Source organism: Chelonoidis abingdonii, chromosome 26, assembly GCF_003597395.2.
Source record: "Chelonoidis abingdonii isolate Lonesome George chromosome 26, CheloAbing_2.0, whole genome shotgun sequence".
NCBI classification, from domain to species: domain Eukaryota; kingdom Metazoa; phylum Chordata; order Testudines; family Testudinidae; genus Chelonoidis; species Chelonoidis abingdonii.
In genome coordinates, this window is record NC_133794.1 from 17,625,312 (window position 1) to 17,643,315 (window position 18,004).

Genomic DNA, 18,004 nt, shown 5'->3' on the forward strand with positions numbered 1-18,004 from the left:
TCTCCATAAACTTATGCAAGCTTAGTCTTAAAGCCAGATATGTCTTTTGCCCCCCACTACTCCCTTGGAAGGCTGTTTCCAAATTTTACTACCTCTAAATGGTTAGAAACCTTCATCTAATTCAAGTCAAACTTCCAGTGCCATTTATAACCATTTGTTCTTGTGCGCACATCTGGACTAGCTTAAATAATTCCTCTCTCCCTAATATGATTCCTCTGAATTTTACAAAGAGCAATCATATCCACCCGCAACCTTCTTTTGGTTAAGGCTAAACAAGCCAAGCTCTTTGACGGCCCTTCAAAAAGACAGGTTTTCATTCCTCGGATCATCCCGTAGCCCTTCTCTGACCTATGCAGTTGGTTACCATCCTCTTAAAACAGGGAGACCAGAAACTGCACACAGTATCCATGAGGTCTCACACCAGTGCCTTGTAAATGACCGAACACCCCTTATCTTCTGGAAACCTCGCGATGCATCCCTAAAAACCGCATTAAGCTTTTTAACGGACCCATAGGATGGTATGATGGGATAGCCTAATTTTGGCAATTAATTTGGCAACTGATCTTTGATTATCATCAGGTAAGTATGCCCAGTGGTCTGTGATGGGATGTTAGATGGGTTGGGGTCTGAGTTACTACAGAGAATTCTTTCCTGGGTGCTGGCTGGTGAGTCTTGCCCACATGCTCAGGGTTTATCTGATCGCCATGTTTGGGATCGGGAAGGAATTTTCCTCCAGGGCAGACTGGCAGAGGCCATGGAGGTTTTTCACCTTCCTCTGCAGCATGGGTCACGGGTCACTTGCTGGAGGATTCTCTGCAGCTTGAGGTCTTCAAACCCACCATTTGAGGACTTCAATAACTCAGACATAGATTAGAGGTTTGTTACAGGAGTGAGTGGGTGCCATTCTGTTTTCTGCATTGTGCAGGAGGTCAGACTAGATGATCATAATGGTCACTTCTGACCTTAAAGTCTATGAGATGCTGAGGGAATTGGGCTTGTTTAGTCTGCAGAAGAGAAGAGAGGGGGAATTTGATAACAGCCTTCAACTACCTGAAGGGGGGTTCCAAAGGGGATGGATCTAGGCTGCTCTCAGTGGTGGCAGATGGCAGAACAAGGAGCAAAGGTCTCAAATTGCAGTGAGGGAGGTCTAGGTTGGATATTAGGAAACACTATTTCACTAGGATGGTGGTGAAGCACTGGAATGGGTTAACTAGGGAGTTCGGTGGAATCTCCATCCTTAAAGGTTTTTAAGGTCAGGCTTGACAAAGCCCTGGCTGGGATGATTTAGTTGGTGTTGGTCCTGCTTTGAGCAGGGGATTGGACTAGATGATCTCTTCTATGATTCTATGACAGAAGGGGCAGGGAGCCCTGGGGCAGAGGGACAGGAAGGGGCATGGAGAGCTGGGATGGAAGGACCGAGGGGGCAGGCAGTGCTGGGGCAGATGGACAGGAGGGGGCAGGGAGGGATGGAATGGAAGGACAGGAGGGGGTAGGGAGCACTGGGGCAGAGGGACGGGGGACAGAGTTCCCTGGCGGCAGAGAGACAGGACGGGGCACGGAGGGCTGGGATGGAGGGACAGGAGGGGGCAGGGACCCCTGGGGTGGAGGGATGGACTCAGGACCGGCGCTAGGGTTTCTGGCGCCCTAGGCGCTGGGACATTTCGCCGCCCCGCGCGCGGGTCTCGCGGCTCCCTGACCCCGGGGAGGTGGAGAGGGATGCATCTGGGATGAATGCCGGGATCCGCACAACGGGCCGGCGGCTCCCTGACCCGGGGGGGCCACCTGGGCATGCAGCGGCGCTCCTGACCCGGGGCGCCCTGGCTGCCGGGTACGGCGGACAGACGGCTCCCTACTGCTGTGCGGGGGGAGGGGCGCCCTGGGCCTCCGGGTCATAGGCTGGCTCCCTGACCGCCGGTGAGGGTGCGGTAGGGCTTGCCCCTGGCTGCCCGAATGCAGCGGCGGTCCCTGACACCTGGTGAAGTGGGGGCACCCTGGGCTGCACGGTCCACGGCGGCCGCTGACCCCGGGGGCGGGGGTGCCCTGGGCTGCCGGGTTGCGGCAGCGGCTCCCTGACCCTGGGGGGGGCCGCCCTGGCGCTGCGGCGGTCGGCTCTCTGACCCCCGGCGGCGGGGGGATGCCCTGGGCTGCCGACGGTCGCTGGCGCGGACTTCCCTGACCCTGGACGATGAGGGCGCCCTGGGGCTGCGGCAGCGGTTCCTACCCGGGGCCGAGGGCGCCCTGGGCTACGGCGGCGGCTCCCGAGCGACGGGCGGCGCCGCTGCTGAGGGCTGCGGCGCGGCGCACTGACCCGGGGGACACCTTGGGTTGCCAGCTTGCAGGCAGCTGCTGCCGCCGGCAGCTCAGCCCCTCCAGCAGCAGCGGCTGCAACCATTTAAAAAAATTTGGGGGGGCGCCACTTTTTGGCACCCCCAAATCTTGGCACCCTAGGCAACTGCCTAGTTGGCCTAAATGGTTGCACCGGCCCTGGATGGACTGGAGGGTTGCCGGGAGACAGGGGCAGTGGACTCTGGACAGGATGAACAAGCCTGTGGACAGCCAGGAGGGGGCGCTGCAGTGACTTTACTGCAGGCTGGCTGTGTTCTAGAGCCTGTGCCATCCCTAAGGGGAATGCTCTGGGGTAGGCGGATCTCTGTGTTTGTGGAGGGCTGTGGGGTTGCAGATTCTCATGTGGGCTCAGCGGCGAGGCTGGGCCATCCTGCCCCATGTGTCACCCACTCCCCAACCAGCCCCTGAGCGCTGACAGGCAACCTCAGCTCCAAGGTGAAGGGGCAAAGTCTGGGAGTGCACAGCACTGCCCTTCATCCACTCACCAGCGCAGCAGCCCTGGGGACGGAGACTTTGAAACCCGTCTATTGATTTTTGCTGTGTCCCTGTAGGGAGCCATGCTATTAACTCCGTCCTAAGACCAGGAGACTGGCGCTGTCCTTGGAGAAGATGGGCCACACAAAGCTGTGGTATCTCGCTGTGCTGCTGGGTCTCTGCACCTGGCTGGAGCCTGGCAAAGGTAGGTGCATAGCTGGAGCTGCTCTGCAGTGGGGAGACCTGTGTGGTTGCTAGAACAGCTCAGATGAGGTGAGAGGCTGAAAGAGATGGGAATAAAACCACAGCTTTCCTTTCTGATACCAGCCCAGGTCACAGGGAAGAGGTGAGGAATATCACCCTGATGGCTCTTTGCCTCCTGCATTTCATTCAGCTCCTGCACTGGAGCCAGAGGGGTCGGTTTCATGCTAGCTTAGCGCTGCCCTGACGAATGCCACCAACCCCAGGGAGTGTTTGTGTGACTGGGGAGTGAAATTGCATCTGTCCTTTCACTTCAGGATTAGTGAAGGGGCTGGGGGCCAGGAGGTTCGAGGCCTGGGACAAGCTTCTGCAAGTTTCACTTTGCTTTTAATCCACTTCTAGTCAATTTCTCTCCTAGGCTCTCATGTACCCCCAGATGCAATGTCTGGACTGGGAAGGCTGCAGGGGATCACAAAGCCACCCCCACATGGTCAGAAATCATGAGTCTGACCCCCTAAATCATGAGATTTAGAAGAAACAATACATTCTGAGAGCTGATTCTTTGTGTTCTGGTTTTGGAGCCATTGGGGTCACACTGGGGTCACCTCTGATGGCAGGAGAGCTAGAAACTCACCTTTTTTATAATGACAGCTGAGATTCTGACCTATCCCAGGACTGCAGAAGCTGGGTTTTTAGGTAAAAGTTCCGCTCTCAGCAGGCTCTCGTTAGGACCCTAAGCATGGGAATGCTTACTGGGGGATGTCTGACCAATGTGAAATCTAGTGCATTTAAACCTAGTTTGTGAGGTACTGCAGGTACCTAAGGTACTTGGGGACCCCATTACCTCTCCGTCTTTAACACGTGAACGCTCACGCAACATGAGGCAGAGCTATTGCCCAGTTTGAGAGATGGAAACTGAGGCTAAATAAGGGTATGTCTACACTGGGACTGGAGGAACAGACCTCCTGTTTTGCCTGCAAATACCCAACCAGCCAGCAAGGGGAAAATGACTGTATGGGGCACAGAATGAAAGTGACTCGTTGCAACCTGCTGCCTAAAGATCAAAGGAGCTAGCTGGGAAAGAGAGGAAATGTGGTGGGGGTGGCTGGGGTGGGATTTATTCCCTTCAGTTGCTCTCAGTGAGTGGGATCTCAGGGATCACCTGGGACGATAGCAGGGGATGCCAGGCATACAGGAGTGGAGGGTTCACATTGTCCCGTCTCTCTTAAGTGTTATGTTTCTTCAAACTATTTTACAAAACAACCCGAAATGTCCAGCCTCAGAGCTGGGCAGTGACCGTGTTTGTGCTCTCTACACAGTATTAGCAATGCAGGGACCCCACATTGGCAGAGCGGGATCCCAAACAGCCATGCGTGTTAATGATGTACGAACACCCAGCCCTTGGGCAGGGGTCTGGCTGCCTTCTGCAACAGAAGACAGAGATGCCACTAGAGGGCTCCAAATTATTAAAGGAACATTTCCCAATTCCTGTAAACGACATACTCTTCCTCCTTTAGTGTGAAAGGGTAGGCCAGAAAGAATTACCAATGTATTACGATCAATAATACACTCCATGCTACAAATTACTGCCAACTGCAAAGGAATCCAAGTAACACTTCAGGTTGTCTTCTAAGCCCCTGGGAGGTACTCCAGCATCCTTGGTGCGCTCCACATTGCCATCAGCAAGCTGAATGAAATCGTCTGATGCTGCTCTTGCCACCTGGGGGCAACATGTTTTGCCCTGACCAGCCTATCTTCTGTCTGTGCCCCAATATCTTGCAATTCCAGCAGAGTGTGTCCTTGAGCCAATCACTTGTATTGCAAGACAGTTTATGACAGCGAAAGCAAACAGCTTTCCAGCGAGCTCTGAGTTGTGTTCTCTGCTTGACCCCCAGTGTATCTGTGGCACAGATCACTTGATGCTGTTGAAACTCTGTAGCATCTTTAGTAGCCACCTCCATTGATGCAGCAATTTCTTGGGCACACCCTACAGCCAAATCAGCCTGTCAATATCCGGGTTTGGATTGCTTCATTTTGCAGACCACACGCTGATCAGTCCTGTGTTGCCTCATTTCAACTGTCTCTAAACTAGCAGTGCTCTGTTAATTTCCTTAATCCAGCCACTCAGTCAGGAACAGTTTCAATTGCTTTTGAATTCCATCTCGAAACGTGGAGATGCCCTGGCTGCAGCCACCAGCAGCCTGGGGGAGAGATGGTTTGGTAGGATTCCCACAGTCTCTGCCAGTGGGATGTCTGATGGTTTGTAGGGGCTGTTAGGCCGCACAGCGCGTTATCAGCTTGAACCCCCAGTACACCCAGGGCTTATTTTCATGATGCTGCAGTCTGGACTCCAGGGATATAACCTGCAGAGTACTCTGCTGTGTACTGCTCTCAGTGCCCCATGTAGACGCTGCTGGCATGAACAAAAGGTTATCGAGTGCACATTAATGTAGCCCTGTTTAAACAGGTCTAGATCAGCATGAGCTTTCCCTTTACAGCATGCCAATAGGTCACATGTGGCAGTTTGAGCACAACACATTAGAGCACTTCACACCCCTCAGTCCGGACCGCAGCACCATGTGGACAAGCCCTCAGTAAACTGCCACAACAGCAACAGTTCTGTGCTGTTCCAGTCCCTCAGCCCAGGTGGCCCAGAGCACGACTGAGCTCTCAGACTAGCCTGTTTTCCCTAATAGCACCCATCCCTGGGAGTGCAAAACTTCCTGACTTGGACTGCCTGTTGCTTAGCCCAGTGAGCAGTGCAGGGGCCAGGCAGCCAGGCAGGGATCTGACAGCCTCTCCTGCTCCTCCCCTCCCAGGCTCCCTCCCGTTTCACATGAACTCCGTGATCCAAGTCGTAGAAGTGCTGGAATCTCACCACCTGGACAGACACCTCAACCTGACCGTGACAGAGCTCGCCCGGGGCCTGGGCTGCTGTGACAGCGAGTTCTACCAGCTCCTGCTGGGGGAGGCACCGGCCGTGCCCCCGGACCTGCCTTTCCTGAGCCAGGAGCAGAGATCCTTCCTCATGCGCCTCATGAAGCATGAAGTCCAGGCCTCCTCGACTGAGCAGGGGGTGGTGTTGCTCCCTGATGGCACCACAGTGGCTGTAAGCCCCTTGGTGGCTGGGATTGAAGCAGGGCTGAAGGGGAGGCAGGAGATGCCACTGCCCCCTGAGGCTTTAGAGCGTTTGCTAGTTACAACTGAGCCCTTGAACCAGACACATCCGGAGCTGCCCCTGACTATAGACACCCTCTACGCAGTGACCATTGCCAAGGCCCTGGGCGTGGCCTTTCTCCTGGCGCAGGCCAACGAGAGCCAGGTGCCCATGGGGCCGAATGGCTGCTGGGACAGCGTGTCCGACCCCCAGAACTTCACCCTCCTGGGCCACCCGTCACACCTCACTGATGCCTTCATCAATGGAGCGCTGGATGGGGTGATCCTGGGGGCACACCTGGCAGGACAAGCTGTGCCTGCAGCCCCGCTGAGCACCCTGCTGAGAGAGTACTATGCTGGCGACGGCCTGGCCGGGGATAGCCAGGCCAGAAGCAACTTCAGGCGCCAGAACTTTGTGCAGCTCACCGAGGCCGGCCAGCTGGAGGAGCAGGTGGTGCGTTCCCTCCAGCTGCTCCGAGCGCTGCCTCGGATGGCGCCACTGCTTAGCGGGGTTGGGGACGAGGAGCTGCTGGCTGCTGCGAGCCGGGCGGTGCAGGAGTTCACGGAGGCCTACCTGGGTAGGTGCTTATTTCTCTCCCCTCACCAGCCAGGGCGATGCTACACTAACAGGACTACATGGTTCTAGAGACGAGCCCGGACCAAATGCCACCCCCTGGCCCACATGGGGCTTACAGCGCCACCTGCTGAATCCCAGCTCCCGGGCTGTGGGGAGTCCCATTCAGATCTGAACTCTAGAACCCCAGATCCACACTTTGGGGACTGCCCATTGCAGGAGATGGTGCGGCTCTGGGGCCTCGGGTCCGGTTCTGCCCATTGCAGGTCACGGTGCGGCTCTGGGCCTTGGGTCCAGTTTGCCCCTTGCAGGTTACGGTGTGGCTCTGGCCCTCGGGTCCGGTTTGCCCCTTGCAGGTCACGGTGTGGCTCTGGCCCTCGGATCCGGTTTGCCCCTTGCAGGTCACGGTGCGGCTCTGGGCCTCGGGTCCGGTTCTGCCCATTGCAGGTCACGGTGCAGCTCTGGGGCCTTGGGTCTGGTTCTGCCCCTTGCAGGTCACAGTGCGGCTCTGGGCCTCAGGTCCGGTTCTGCCCATTGCAGGTCACGGTGCGGCTCTGGGCCTCGGGTCCAGTTTGCCCCTTGCAGGTCACGGTGTGGCTCTGGCCCTCGGGTCCGGTTTGCCCCTTGCAGGTCACGGTGTGGCTCTGGCCCTCGGGTCCGGTTTGCCCCTTGCAGGTCACGGTGTGGCTCTGGCCCTCGGGTCCGGTTTGCCCCTTGCAGGTCACGGTGTGGCTCTGGCCCTCGGGTCCGGTTCTGCCCATTGCAGGTCACGGTGCAGCTCTGGGGCCTTGGGTCTGGTTCTGCCCCTTGCAGGTCATGGTGTGGCTCTGGGCCTTGGGTCCAATTCTGCCCATTGTAGGTCACAGTATGGCTCTGGGCCTCGGGTCCGGTTCTTCCCATTGCAGGTCATGATGTGTCTCTGGGCCTTGGGTCTGGTTCTGGCCACTGCAGAAGACGGTGCGGCTCTGGAGCCTCGGGTCCGGTTCTGCCCATTGCAGGTCACGGTGCAGCTCTGGGGCCTCAGATCTGGTTTGCCTCTTGCAGGTCACGGTGCGGCTCTGGGGCCTCAGGTCCAGTTCTGCCCCTTGCAGGTCACGGTGCGGCTCTGGGGCCTCGGGTCTGGTTCTGCCCATTGCAAGGAGATGGTGCGGCTCTGGGGCTCGGGTCCGGTTCTGTCCATTGCAGGGAGACGGTGCGGCTCTGGGGCTTGGGTCCGGTTCTGCCCATTGCAGGTCACGCTGTGGCTCTGAGGCTCGGGTCCAGTTCCGCCCATTGCAGGGAGACCATATGGCTCTGGGGCTTGGGTCTGGTTCTGCTCATTGCAGGTCACGCTGTGGCTCTGAGGCTCGGGTCCGGTTCTGCTCATTGCAGGTCACAATGTGGCTCTGAGGCTCGGGTCTGGTTCTGCCCATTGGAGGTCACAGTGCGGCTCTGGGCCTCGGGTCTGGTTCTGCCTGTTGCAGGTCACGGTGTGGCTCTGGGCCTCAGGTCTGGTTCTGCCTGTTGCAGGTCAAGGTGTGGCTCTGAGGCTCGGGTCCAGTTCCGCCCATTGCAGGGAGACCGTGTGGCTCTGGGGCTTGGGTCTGCTTCTGCCCATTGCAGGTCACGGTGCATCTCTGGGCCTCGGGTCCGATTCTGCCTGTTGCAGGTCACGGTGTGGCTCTGAGGCTCGGGTCCAGTTCTGCCTGTTGCAGGTCACGGTGTGGATCTGAAGCTCAAGTCCGGTTCTGCCCATTGCAGGTCACGGTGCGGCTCTGGGCCTCGGGTCCGGTTCTGCCTGTTGCAGGTCACAGTGCATCTCTGGGCCTCGGGTCCGGTTCTGCCTGTTGCAGGTTACGATGTGGCTCTGGGGCTCGGGTCCGGTTCTGCCCGTTGCTGTGAGACGGTGAGGTTCAGGTCCAGTTCTGTGTTTGGGCCCCTCTCTCATTTGAAACAGACCCCTTTGGGAGTGAGTTCCCTCCATTGTTCCCTTCTCCTGAAGGGAGAGGGGAACCCTCCAATAAACTTTTTTTTAAAGCATTTTGTTGAAAACATGTGGAAGAAAAACCCCCAAATGTCTGGAAGGGATTGAACATTTCTCATTTAGAAACTGCTTGTTTCTTGTTTAGAAGCAGCCTGGCTAGGCCTCCCCTCCTGGCAGCGTGTTTCCTACCTTGGCTCCCCAGTGTCCTGGAGATGGTAGGGGGCAGCATTACACAACTGTATCATGAGGGAAACTGAGGCACGTGGGGGTGTGGTCTTGTGGGATACAGAGGGAACTGTGGTCAGAACCAGAGCTCCCAGCACTCAGCTATTCCTCTCGCTCTGGCAAATAGACTGCAATGCCAGGCAACTTCTCTGGCAGCATGAGGGGCTTGGGTTCAGGGGGCGTGTGTCTCACCCTGTGCGTTTGCCTCCAGAATGCCCAGCCGTCATCCCTCGCTGCATGTGGGAGGCCAGACCCTACAAGGGGACTCCTACGCAGCTCAAGCTGCCCCTGAGCTTTGTGTACATCCACCACACCAGCTCACCCAGCCAGCCCTGCCGGACTTTCCCCGAGTGCGCTGCTGACATGAGGGCCATGCAGCGCTTCCACCAGGACGACCGTGGCTGGGACGACATAGGCTACAGGTGAGCAGGGGCATAGCCTTCCCAGAATGCACTGGGCTCGGCTAATGCCCATCAGATGGTTTGGGACTGGGCAGCCCATGAGAAAGCCTAGGGGGAGGCCCTTGCCACCTGGAGCCTTGCATCCCTGAAACATAGCACTGATGATGTGCAGTGTCTGCTGTGTCCTGGCTCTGCTTCAGGCCTACCACCAAGCCCTGCAGGAGATCCTTGGCCAGCTTGAGCCTTCACAGTCCTGGCTACAGTGTACACCGATCACTGGGGGCCTCAGTGCGGGCTGTGACTCCTTGACATAAAAGCAATTCTCCTATGCCTGCTGGAGGAATAGGGGCTATGATACATAGGTGAGCCGCTTTCATTCCACCCTGACAAGAGCAGTGGGTGCCATACCTCCCCAACTCACTTCCCTCTTCCCATTCCCTCCCTGGTTCTGAGCATCCTTCCCCCTAGTCTGGATGCCCATCCCCATCTTAGAGCCACCCTCTGCTCCACAAAGGTCACTAGCCTCCTATGGCTCAAACACAGCCCCCCACATGAGAGTACAGGACAGGCCCTGAGGCAGGATTCTGACCTCAGCAGCTGCCCCCCGCCACATTGCAATATACAGTCTTGATGATTCAACAGGAGTAGCTTCCCCAAGCTGAGGGAGAGGATGAGCCAAACTGATGGAGAGGAAACATTTGGACAGAAAAAAAATTGTGAATGAAAATTGGGAGTTCTTTAAGAAGCATTTATTAGGTGTCCAAAACACCATGACTGCACGATTCAGGAAGAGGGTGATTGTGGCTAAAAGCCCATCCTAGCAAAATTAGAAATAAAAAAGCAATATATAAAAAACAGAAAAAAAAGAAATGGATGGCAATCGATATAAATTAGAAATGGTGAAAAGTAGGAAATTGATGAGGAAGCTAAAGACACCAGAGAAAAATACATGGCTGGCAGGGCTAAAGACAATAAGGAGTTTTTAAAGTCTATTAGAAATAAAAAAATATTCCCAACGGTAACATAGGCCCATCACTAGACGAAGATGGTAAAATTGTTCATAATAATGCACATAAGGCAGAAGTATTAAATAAATATTTCTGTCTGTATTTGGAAAGAAACAGGATGATCTTGAATCACATGGGGATGATGAAGAAGGATTTTAGGCAACAGCTACTAGGGTAAACATTTTAAATTAGTAAACCCTGATAATTTGCACCCAAGAATCCTAAAAGAGTTGGCTGAGATCTCCAGCCCAAAGATGTTCATTTTTAATAAATTATGGGATACTGAGGAAATTCCAGAAGACTGGAAGAGTGCTAATGTTGTGCCAATATTCACAAAGAGTAAGCAGTGTGATCTGGGTAACTGTGGGCCTATTAGCCCGACATCATCCTCAGGCAAACTAAGGAAAAACCTGATACAGGATTTATTTGATAAAGAATTAAACAATAGGAATATAATTAATGTCAGTCAATGTTAGGGGGCTTATTCCTTCACCTTCTCACTTCCCTGGTCCTTCTGGCATGAACAGAGAGCAACAATACCCGAAGTCCAAAGGCGCAAACAATTCAATGTTTATTGGGGTGAACTTCCAGCAAGCCTGATTCCAGTTTCCTTCCTTAGTGTCCCCCTTCCCAGCTCTGACACCACAGAGTCTTGCCTGTGTCCCTGTTTCTGTTCTCATCCCCTGATCCTGTTCCCATCCCCTGTTCCCATTTCCCCCTTTAGCAAAACATGATCCCAATTTCCCTACCCCCATCCCCAGTCCCTATTCCCATCCCCCCCCTTACTTCCTGATTAATTGCAGACTATGGGTACGTCTACACTACAGGATTATTGCGATTTTACATAAACCGGTTTTGTAAAACAGATTGTATAAAGTCGAGTGCACGAGGCCACACAAAGCACAATAATTCGGTGGTGTGCGTCCATGTACCGAGGCTAGTGTCGATTTCTGGAGCGTTGCACTGTGGGTAGATATGCCATAGCTATCCCATAGTTCCCACAGTCACCCCCGCACATTAGAATACTGGGTTGAGATCCCAATGCATGAAGGTGCAAAAACAGTGTTGCGGGTGATTCTGGGTAAATGTCGTCACTCATTCCTTCCTCCTTGAAAGCAACGGCAGACAATCATTTCGCGCCCTTTTTCCCTGGATTGTACTGGCAGACTCCATAGCATGGCAATCATGGAGCCCGTTTTGCCTTTTGTCACTGTCACCATACGAGTACTGGATGCCACTGACAGAGGCGGTACTGCGGCACTACACAGCAGTATTCATTTGCCTTTGTAAGGTAGCAGAGATGGTTACCAGTTGTTCTGTACCATCTGCTGTGCCATTGTAAATTGGCAATGAGATGATGGTTATCAGTCATTCTGTACCGTCTGCTGCTGTCATGGGTGCATCTGGCTGACTTTTGCTGAGGTCAGCCGGGGGCGCAAAGACAAAAATGGGAATGACCCCCTGGGTCATTCCCTCCTTTATGTTGTATCTAAAAATAGAGTCAGTCCTGCCTAGAATATGGGGCAAGTGTACTAGAGAATCAGTGTACCAGAGAGCACAGCCTCTCTGTGTCATATCCCACAGAAATGATGAGCTGCATGCCATTCTAGGGGGTGCCCCTGCAACATCCCCACCTGTTGCTTCCCTCCTCCCCTAACCCTTCTTGGCTACCGTTGCAGGGTCCCCCCATTTGTGTAATGAAGTAATAAAGAATTTAGGAATAAGAAACACTGACTTTTTAGTGATGTAAAATGAGGGAGAGGCAGCCTCCAGCAGCTATGATAGTCCAGGCAGGACATTAAACGGTGTGGGGGAGAGGAGCCCAGCATCCCCCTGCTATGATAGTCCAGGCAGTACAGAATCTTTTCTTTAGACATGAAAGGCGGGGGACTGATGGAGCTCAGCCCCCATTTGCTATGATGAGGACGGTTACCAGCCATTCTGTACCATCTGCCGGGAATAACCGGGAGTCATTCCTATTTTTACCCGGGCACCTCCGGCCGACCTCACCTGAGGCCAGCTAGGAGCACTCACAGGCTGATGACAAGGATGGCTACCATTCCTATTGCACTGTACCATCTGCCACTAGGGAAGGGAGGGGAGAGGATGCTGCTGTTCAGTGCCCCAGCACCATGTCTACCAGCAGCATACAGTAGACATATGGTGACATTGAAAAAAGTCAAGAAACGATTTTTTTCCCTTTTCTTTCACGGGGGCAGGGAGGGGGCGTAAATTGACGAGCTATACCCTGAACCACTCTGGACAATGTGTTTGACCCTACAGGCATTGGGAGCTCAGCCAAGAATGCAAATGCTTTTCAGAGACTGCGGGGACTGTGGGATAGCTGGAGTCCTCTGTACCCCCTCTCTTCCTCCATGAGCGTCCATTTGATTCTTTGGCTTTCCATTATGCTTGTCATGCAGCACTGTGCTGTGGACTCTGTATCATAGCCTGGAGATTTTTTTCAAATGCTTTGGCATTTCGTCTTCTGTAACGGAGCTCTGATAGAACAGATTTGTCTCTACATACAGCGATCAGATCCAGTAACTCCTGTATGGTCCATGCTGGAGCTCTTTTTGGATTTGGGACTGCATCGCCACCCGTGCTGATCAGAGCTCCACGCTGGGCAAACAGGAAATGAAATTCAAAAGTTCGCAGGGCTTTTCCTGTCTACCTGGCCAGTGCATCCGAGTTCAGATTGCTTTCCAGAGCGGTCACAGTGGTGCACTGTGGGATACCGCCCGGAGGCCAATACCGTCGATTTCCAGCCACACTAATCCTAATCTGACATGGTAATACCGATTTCAGCGCTACTCCTCTCGTCGGGGAGGAGTACAGAAACTGGTTTAAAGAGCCATTTATATTGATATAAAGGGCCTCATTGTATGGATGGGTGCAGCGTTAAATCGATTTAACAGTGCTAAAATCGGTATAAATGCGTAGTGTAGACCAGGCCTATATAGTAAAACTTGAGTTCAGCTTAGCTATTCCTTAACCAATCATTTTACTGAAATTTAACTAACCAATCCTAACATGTTGTAACATGGTTATTTAACCAATTATATCCCACCACCTTAGTTGGGTTACACCCAACAAAATTAATTATACAGCAGACAGAAACAATCACAAAACCAGACAGAGATTATACAGACAAACAATAGGAAAGTGGAGACTGCAGTGACAGAACAATACAGAAATGAGGATTTCACATTCCAGCTATTGATAAGTGAGTTCTTGCCAGACAGGATGCTATCAAACTAAGTTTCCTTTTACATTTTCTAGGCTCTTCCCTTTCTCTGGAGGTGATAGGAATATCAGGACAGGATTGTATTCCTAACAGCCCAATAGCACCTTATTTCATTGTGACTAGTTTGGAATGTGAGGATGTGACCATACACTTCCCAGCTTATGGTTGGTCTCTTCTGCTTAGCTGAAGAACCAGGCCTCAGACTGTCACAGTAAGAGAAGGCCATTACACAGACAGACAGTGATTTTGATTCTTTCTTTTATATCTCTATAACTAGCTAAGTGATAAGAATACACCTAAATTCTTAAAGTATAGGCCTTTGCAAACAGGCCTGAATATCTATATCCAACAGTCAACACGATTGTATTGAAAATAGGTCTTGTCAAACAAACCGGATTTCATCCTTTGAGAATATTACAAGTTCAGTTGACAAAGGTACCCATGTGGATGTAATAGATTTTTGAAAGGCATTTTGCTTAGTACCATATGGCATTCTGCTTACAAAATCAGCACTATACACTGTCAATAGAGCATATATTAAATAGATAAGGCACTGGCTAAATGACAGCACTCAAGAACTAGTTGTCAATGGGGAACCATCATTAAATGGAAATGTTTCGAGGGATGCTTCACAGGGATTGGTTCTGGGCCTGGCGCTATTCAATGCTTTTATCAATGATCCGGAAGTAAATAAAAAATCGCTGCTGATAAAAGATTAGCAGGGTGGGAAATGATGATGAAGACAGAGCCGTCATACAAAACGATCAGGTTTGCTTGGAAACCTGGGTCCATTCAAAAAAATGCATTGTAATACAGTTGCATGCAAAGATCTCCAGTCTAGTACCAAGGTCACACCTAGAGTGTGGGGGCCTATATCCTGGAAAGCAGGGGCCAAAAAGCATTTTGGGGTCATAGGGGGACAAACAACTCAACATGAGCTCTCCAGTGGAATGCTGTGGCACAAAAAATGGTGTGGATGCGACCCTTGGATGTGTAAACAGGGGAGCTGAGAGCAGGTGCGGAGGGTGATTTTCCCTCTGTCTACGGCATTGGGGGGACCAACACTGGCATACAGTGCCTCCTTCAGGTGTCCACGGTTTTAAAAGGATGTGGGAAAATTGGAGAAGGTGCAGGAAAGAGCCACAGAAATGACGTGTGGGCTGGAGAATGTGCCTGACAGCGAGACACTTGAAGAGCTCAATCATTTTAGTTTATCGCAAAGATAGAGCAGTGACTTGCTGAGCCACTTGCAGAGAACACTGGGTACTGCTGGGCTGTAGCAGAGAATGGCACAATGAGACACAGTGGCTGGAAGTTAAAGCCAGATAAATTCAAACTAGAAATCAGGCACAAGTGTTTACCAGGGAGGGAGATGAACCACTGGCACAAACTTCCAGGGAAATTGATGGATTCTCCAGCTCTTGATAGCTCTGAAGCCAGGCTGGGGGCCTGGCTGGCAGATGCTTTAGCCAAACACAAGTTACTGGGCTTCAGGCGGGAGTAAGTGGTGAAATTCTCTGGCCTGGCTTATACAGGTCCCCTATGTCTTAAATGCTATGAAACCTGAATCCCCAAGGGCAGGGACATGCCTGGTACAAGGCTTTGTCCCCAGGGACTCCCAAGCTCATGCAGACAGCCAGACCTGCTCTGCTCTCATGGGCACCACCCCAGAGAGCCATTCAGTTCCAAGTGCTGGGAGAGCCCTGCTGAAGGGAGTGATGTAGGTGACATTTGCAGGGCAGCAGGCCAGTGCCACTTGAAAAAAGGCCAGGAGGAAGCACAGCTTGGTAAAATGAATCCATGCAAACCCCAATAAAGGCCTGGCTGCAAATTAAAGCTTCCTTTCTCTATCCCTGTGGACACCCAGGAGGGCATGGGGAACCCCATCCACCCTCCCTGGATTGGACTGGCACCCCTGTTTGGCAGCCAACCCACGTCTCTCTAGTGGGCTGAAAGCCCAGATCCAAACTGCAAGGGAAACAGGATCTGTCTCCTTCTCAGCTTCTGTCTGCTCTTGCCCTGCTGCAGCTTCGTGGTCGGATCAGATGGGTACATGTACCAGGGCCGGGGTTGGCACTGGGTTGGCGCTCACACCCGTGGCTACAATAGTAAAGGGTATGGCGTGAGTTTCATTGGAGACTACATGGATACGCTGCCGGAAGCATTTGCCCTCACACTGGTGCGTGACAATTTCCTGCCGTGTGCGGTGAAGGGCGCCAAGATCCGGGCCAACTACACAGTGCATGGGCACCGGCAGATGGTGCATACTGCATGCCCGGGGAACTTACTCTACCGGGAGATCCAAACATGGCAGGGCTTCAAGGTGAGACCTCTCCGGCATGCTCCCCAGCACTCTATCTCCACGAGGGGGCACTCTGCTAATGGGGCTGTGGGAGTGTGAAGATGTTTTGAAGGCTTCCAAGCCAGTGACCCGTCTTGTCCTCCCTCCACCCCAGCAGCAAGGGTTCCCATCAGGGATTGCTCCCCTGCAGTCTACAGGGGAGTCCAGCCCCCAAAGTTATGAGACTGGCTCAGACAGCATGAGATGTCTCCAGCTGATCACTGCTGGGTTCTGGCTCCTCGCCTTATGGTTCCTGAGCTGTTTGGAGTCAAAGTTTCCAACTTTTCTCTCCAACCCCCAGGGCTTTCTAACTGGAAGCTGAGATTTGCTCATCGCCACCTGCCCCTGGGGATGGTGAAATGGCATGCTCCGGCTGCCCTGGGCAGTTCCAGGGAGCTGGCTCTTTTGGCCTTGCTCATGCCCTGGACAGGCTCTCTGGAGCTCAGTGTGTTGGAGTGTGGGAGGCTAGAAGGAATCGGGCATTTCCTGGACACACTGGGATCAAACCCATGTTTTCTTTCTTTGCTTTTGCAGTGAGAACTCCCGGACATGGGTCACGATCCAGGTAATGACCCAGTTCAGGACACACCCCACCAGGACCATGCTTTCAGACTGCCCAGGGAGCAGGCTGCAGCATCCTGTTCCCAGGAGGGTGGCTCAACAGAGGCCAGGGGGGCTTCGCTAGCCCCAGTAGTTACAATGTGCTGCTCTGCTCCTGTACTGGAAATCCCCCTCCAATAAAGCTGGTCATGGGAACATGATTCAGTGTCACTGCAGCCTGGCTTCCATTTGAGAGTCCCAATGCCATCACCCAGCTAAGCAGAGCAAAGTGCTCCTCTAGGGCCCCCTCATTACCCTTCCATCCCCATTGTGACTGAGGCGGGGAAACTGAGGGACAGAGGGGATGTGACTTGCCTATGGTCACCCATCCGGGCAGAGTGGATTAAATAATGAACTGAACCCAGAATTCCTGGTTCAGACTCTTGGCCCCAGCCCTTCAGGATTGCAATCCCTCAGACAGGGGACTCGATAGTCTCTGGGTCACTGGCTTGAATGTGACCCCAGCTCAGCAGGCACCAGGAACCATGACAATCTGATGCCAAGTCACTGGCTGGGATGACGTGTGCCATTCCCCATCAGGATCATTAAGTGCTCATCTCCCTGACAGGCCGGGTTGATGGCTTTCCCTCCTTATATATAAATGTATTTCCCGTGTTTGTGGCACTATGGCCCCCCAGGACAGGAAGGTTGGGGAGTTGGCACATCACAAAGAGAACAAGAGGGGGCTCTCCTCTGGCAAGAAGCAGTGGGTGTGCAACGTGTGGGTGTGCTTGTGTTTTCAGTGTGCAGTGTGTGTACCTGTGCACACACATTTTCAGTGTGTTGTAAGTGTGCATGCATGTGTACGTATGTGTGCTTGTGTGACAGCTTGCTCAGGTCACCCATAGCTGCAAGCCACTGTGTTACCACGCTGCTAAGCTGTGGGTCATACCAGCCCATCGGCCTTGCCAGCAAACTCTCCAGGACTCTGCCAGTCCAAGCCTTGCCTTGCAGGTACCAGTCATTGAGCCCCAGCTCCCGTGTTCCCCAGAGATGGCTCTCTGCAGTGTGCAGTGCCTCTCACTGTGACACTCACAGAAGTTGTTACGTTCACTACCTCCACAGAGCCCACGCCAGCCTGTCAGGTTAGCTGAAGACTCACACTTCGCTTTAATGCACAGCACTGAGATTGTTTGTAATAAAACAGGAATTAATTTATGACCAAAGAACAGAAGCTTAAGTGATTTCAAATCAGAGTGAAAGTGACAGGAAAGGTTACAAACCAAACATGCTGTCTAGTGCCTAAAACTTAACTTCAGCAAGTTATGCTCTGTCTAAGCAGCTTTCTCATCTCAAGTCAGTTCCCAGAGATGTCAGCCCCTCGGCTGACGGATCCACCTGTCTCAAATTTCAAGAGCTCTGGCCTTTCATGGCCTCCAAGTCCTGGATGCCCAAATGACTTTCTGTTCCTGCTTCTATTTCCCAAAGGCTGTTGTCTCTGTTCCAAGAGCCAGGAAGGCTTCCCGGGA

At 53.0% G+C, this 18,004-nt stretch overlaps 1 protein-coding gene across 1 annotated transcript in view; it reads left to right on the plus strand.

Moving 5' to 3' along the window:
* PGLYRP2 (peptidoglycan recognition protein 2) overlaps positions 1-16,696 on the plus strand; it is a 21,848-nt gene extending 5,152 nt beyond the window's left edge. Inside the window, exons 2-7 of the mRNA XM_075061053.1 lie at positions 2,898-3,025; positions 3,440-3,511; positions 5,841-6,755; positions 9,151-9,361; positions 15,623-15,917; positions 16,470-16,696. Coding sequence (XP_074917154.1) covers positions 2,956-3,025; positions 3,440-3,511; positions 5,841-6,755; positions 9,151-9,361; positions 15,623-15,917; positions 16,470-16,472 — 1,566 coding nt within the window. The 5' untranslated portion in view covers positions 2,898-2,955 and the 3' untranslated portion in view covers positions 16,473-16,696. The remainder of the gene's footprint in view (positions 1-2,897; positions 3,026-3,439; positions 3,512-5,840; positions 6,756-9,150; positions 9,362-15,622; positions 15,918-16,469) is intronic.
* The last annotated feature ends 1,308 nt before the right edge of the window (positions 16,697-18,004 follow it).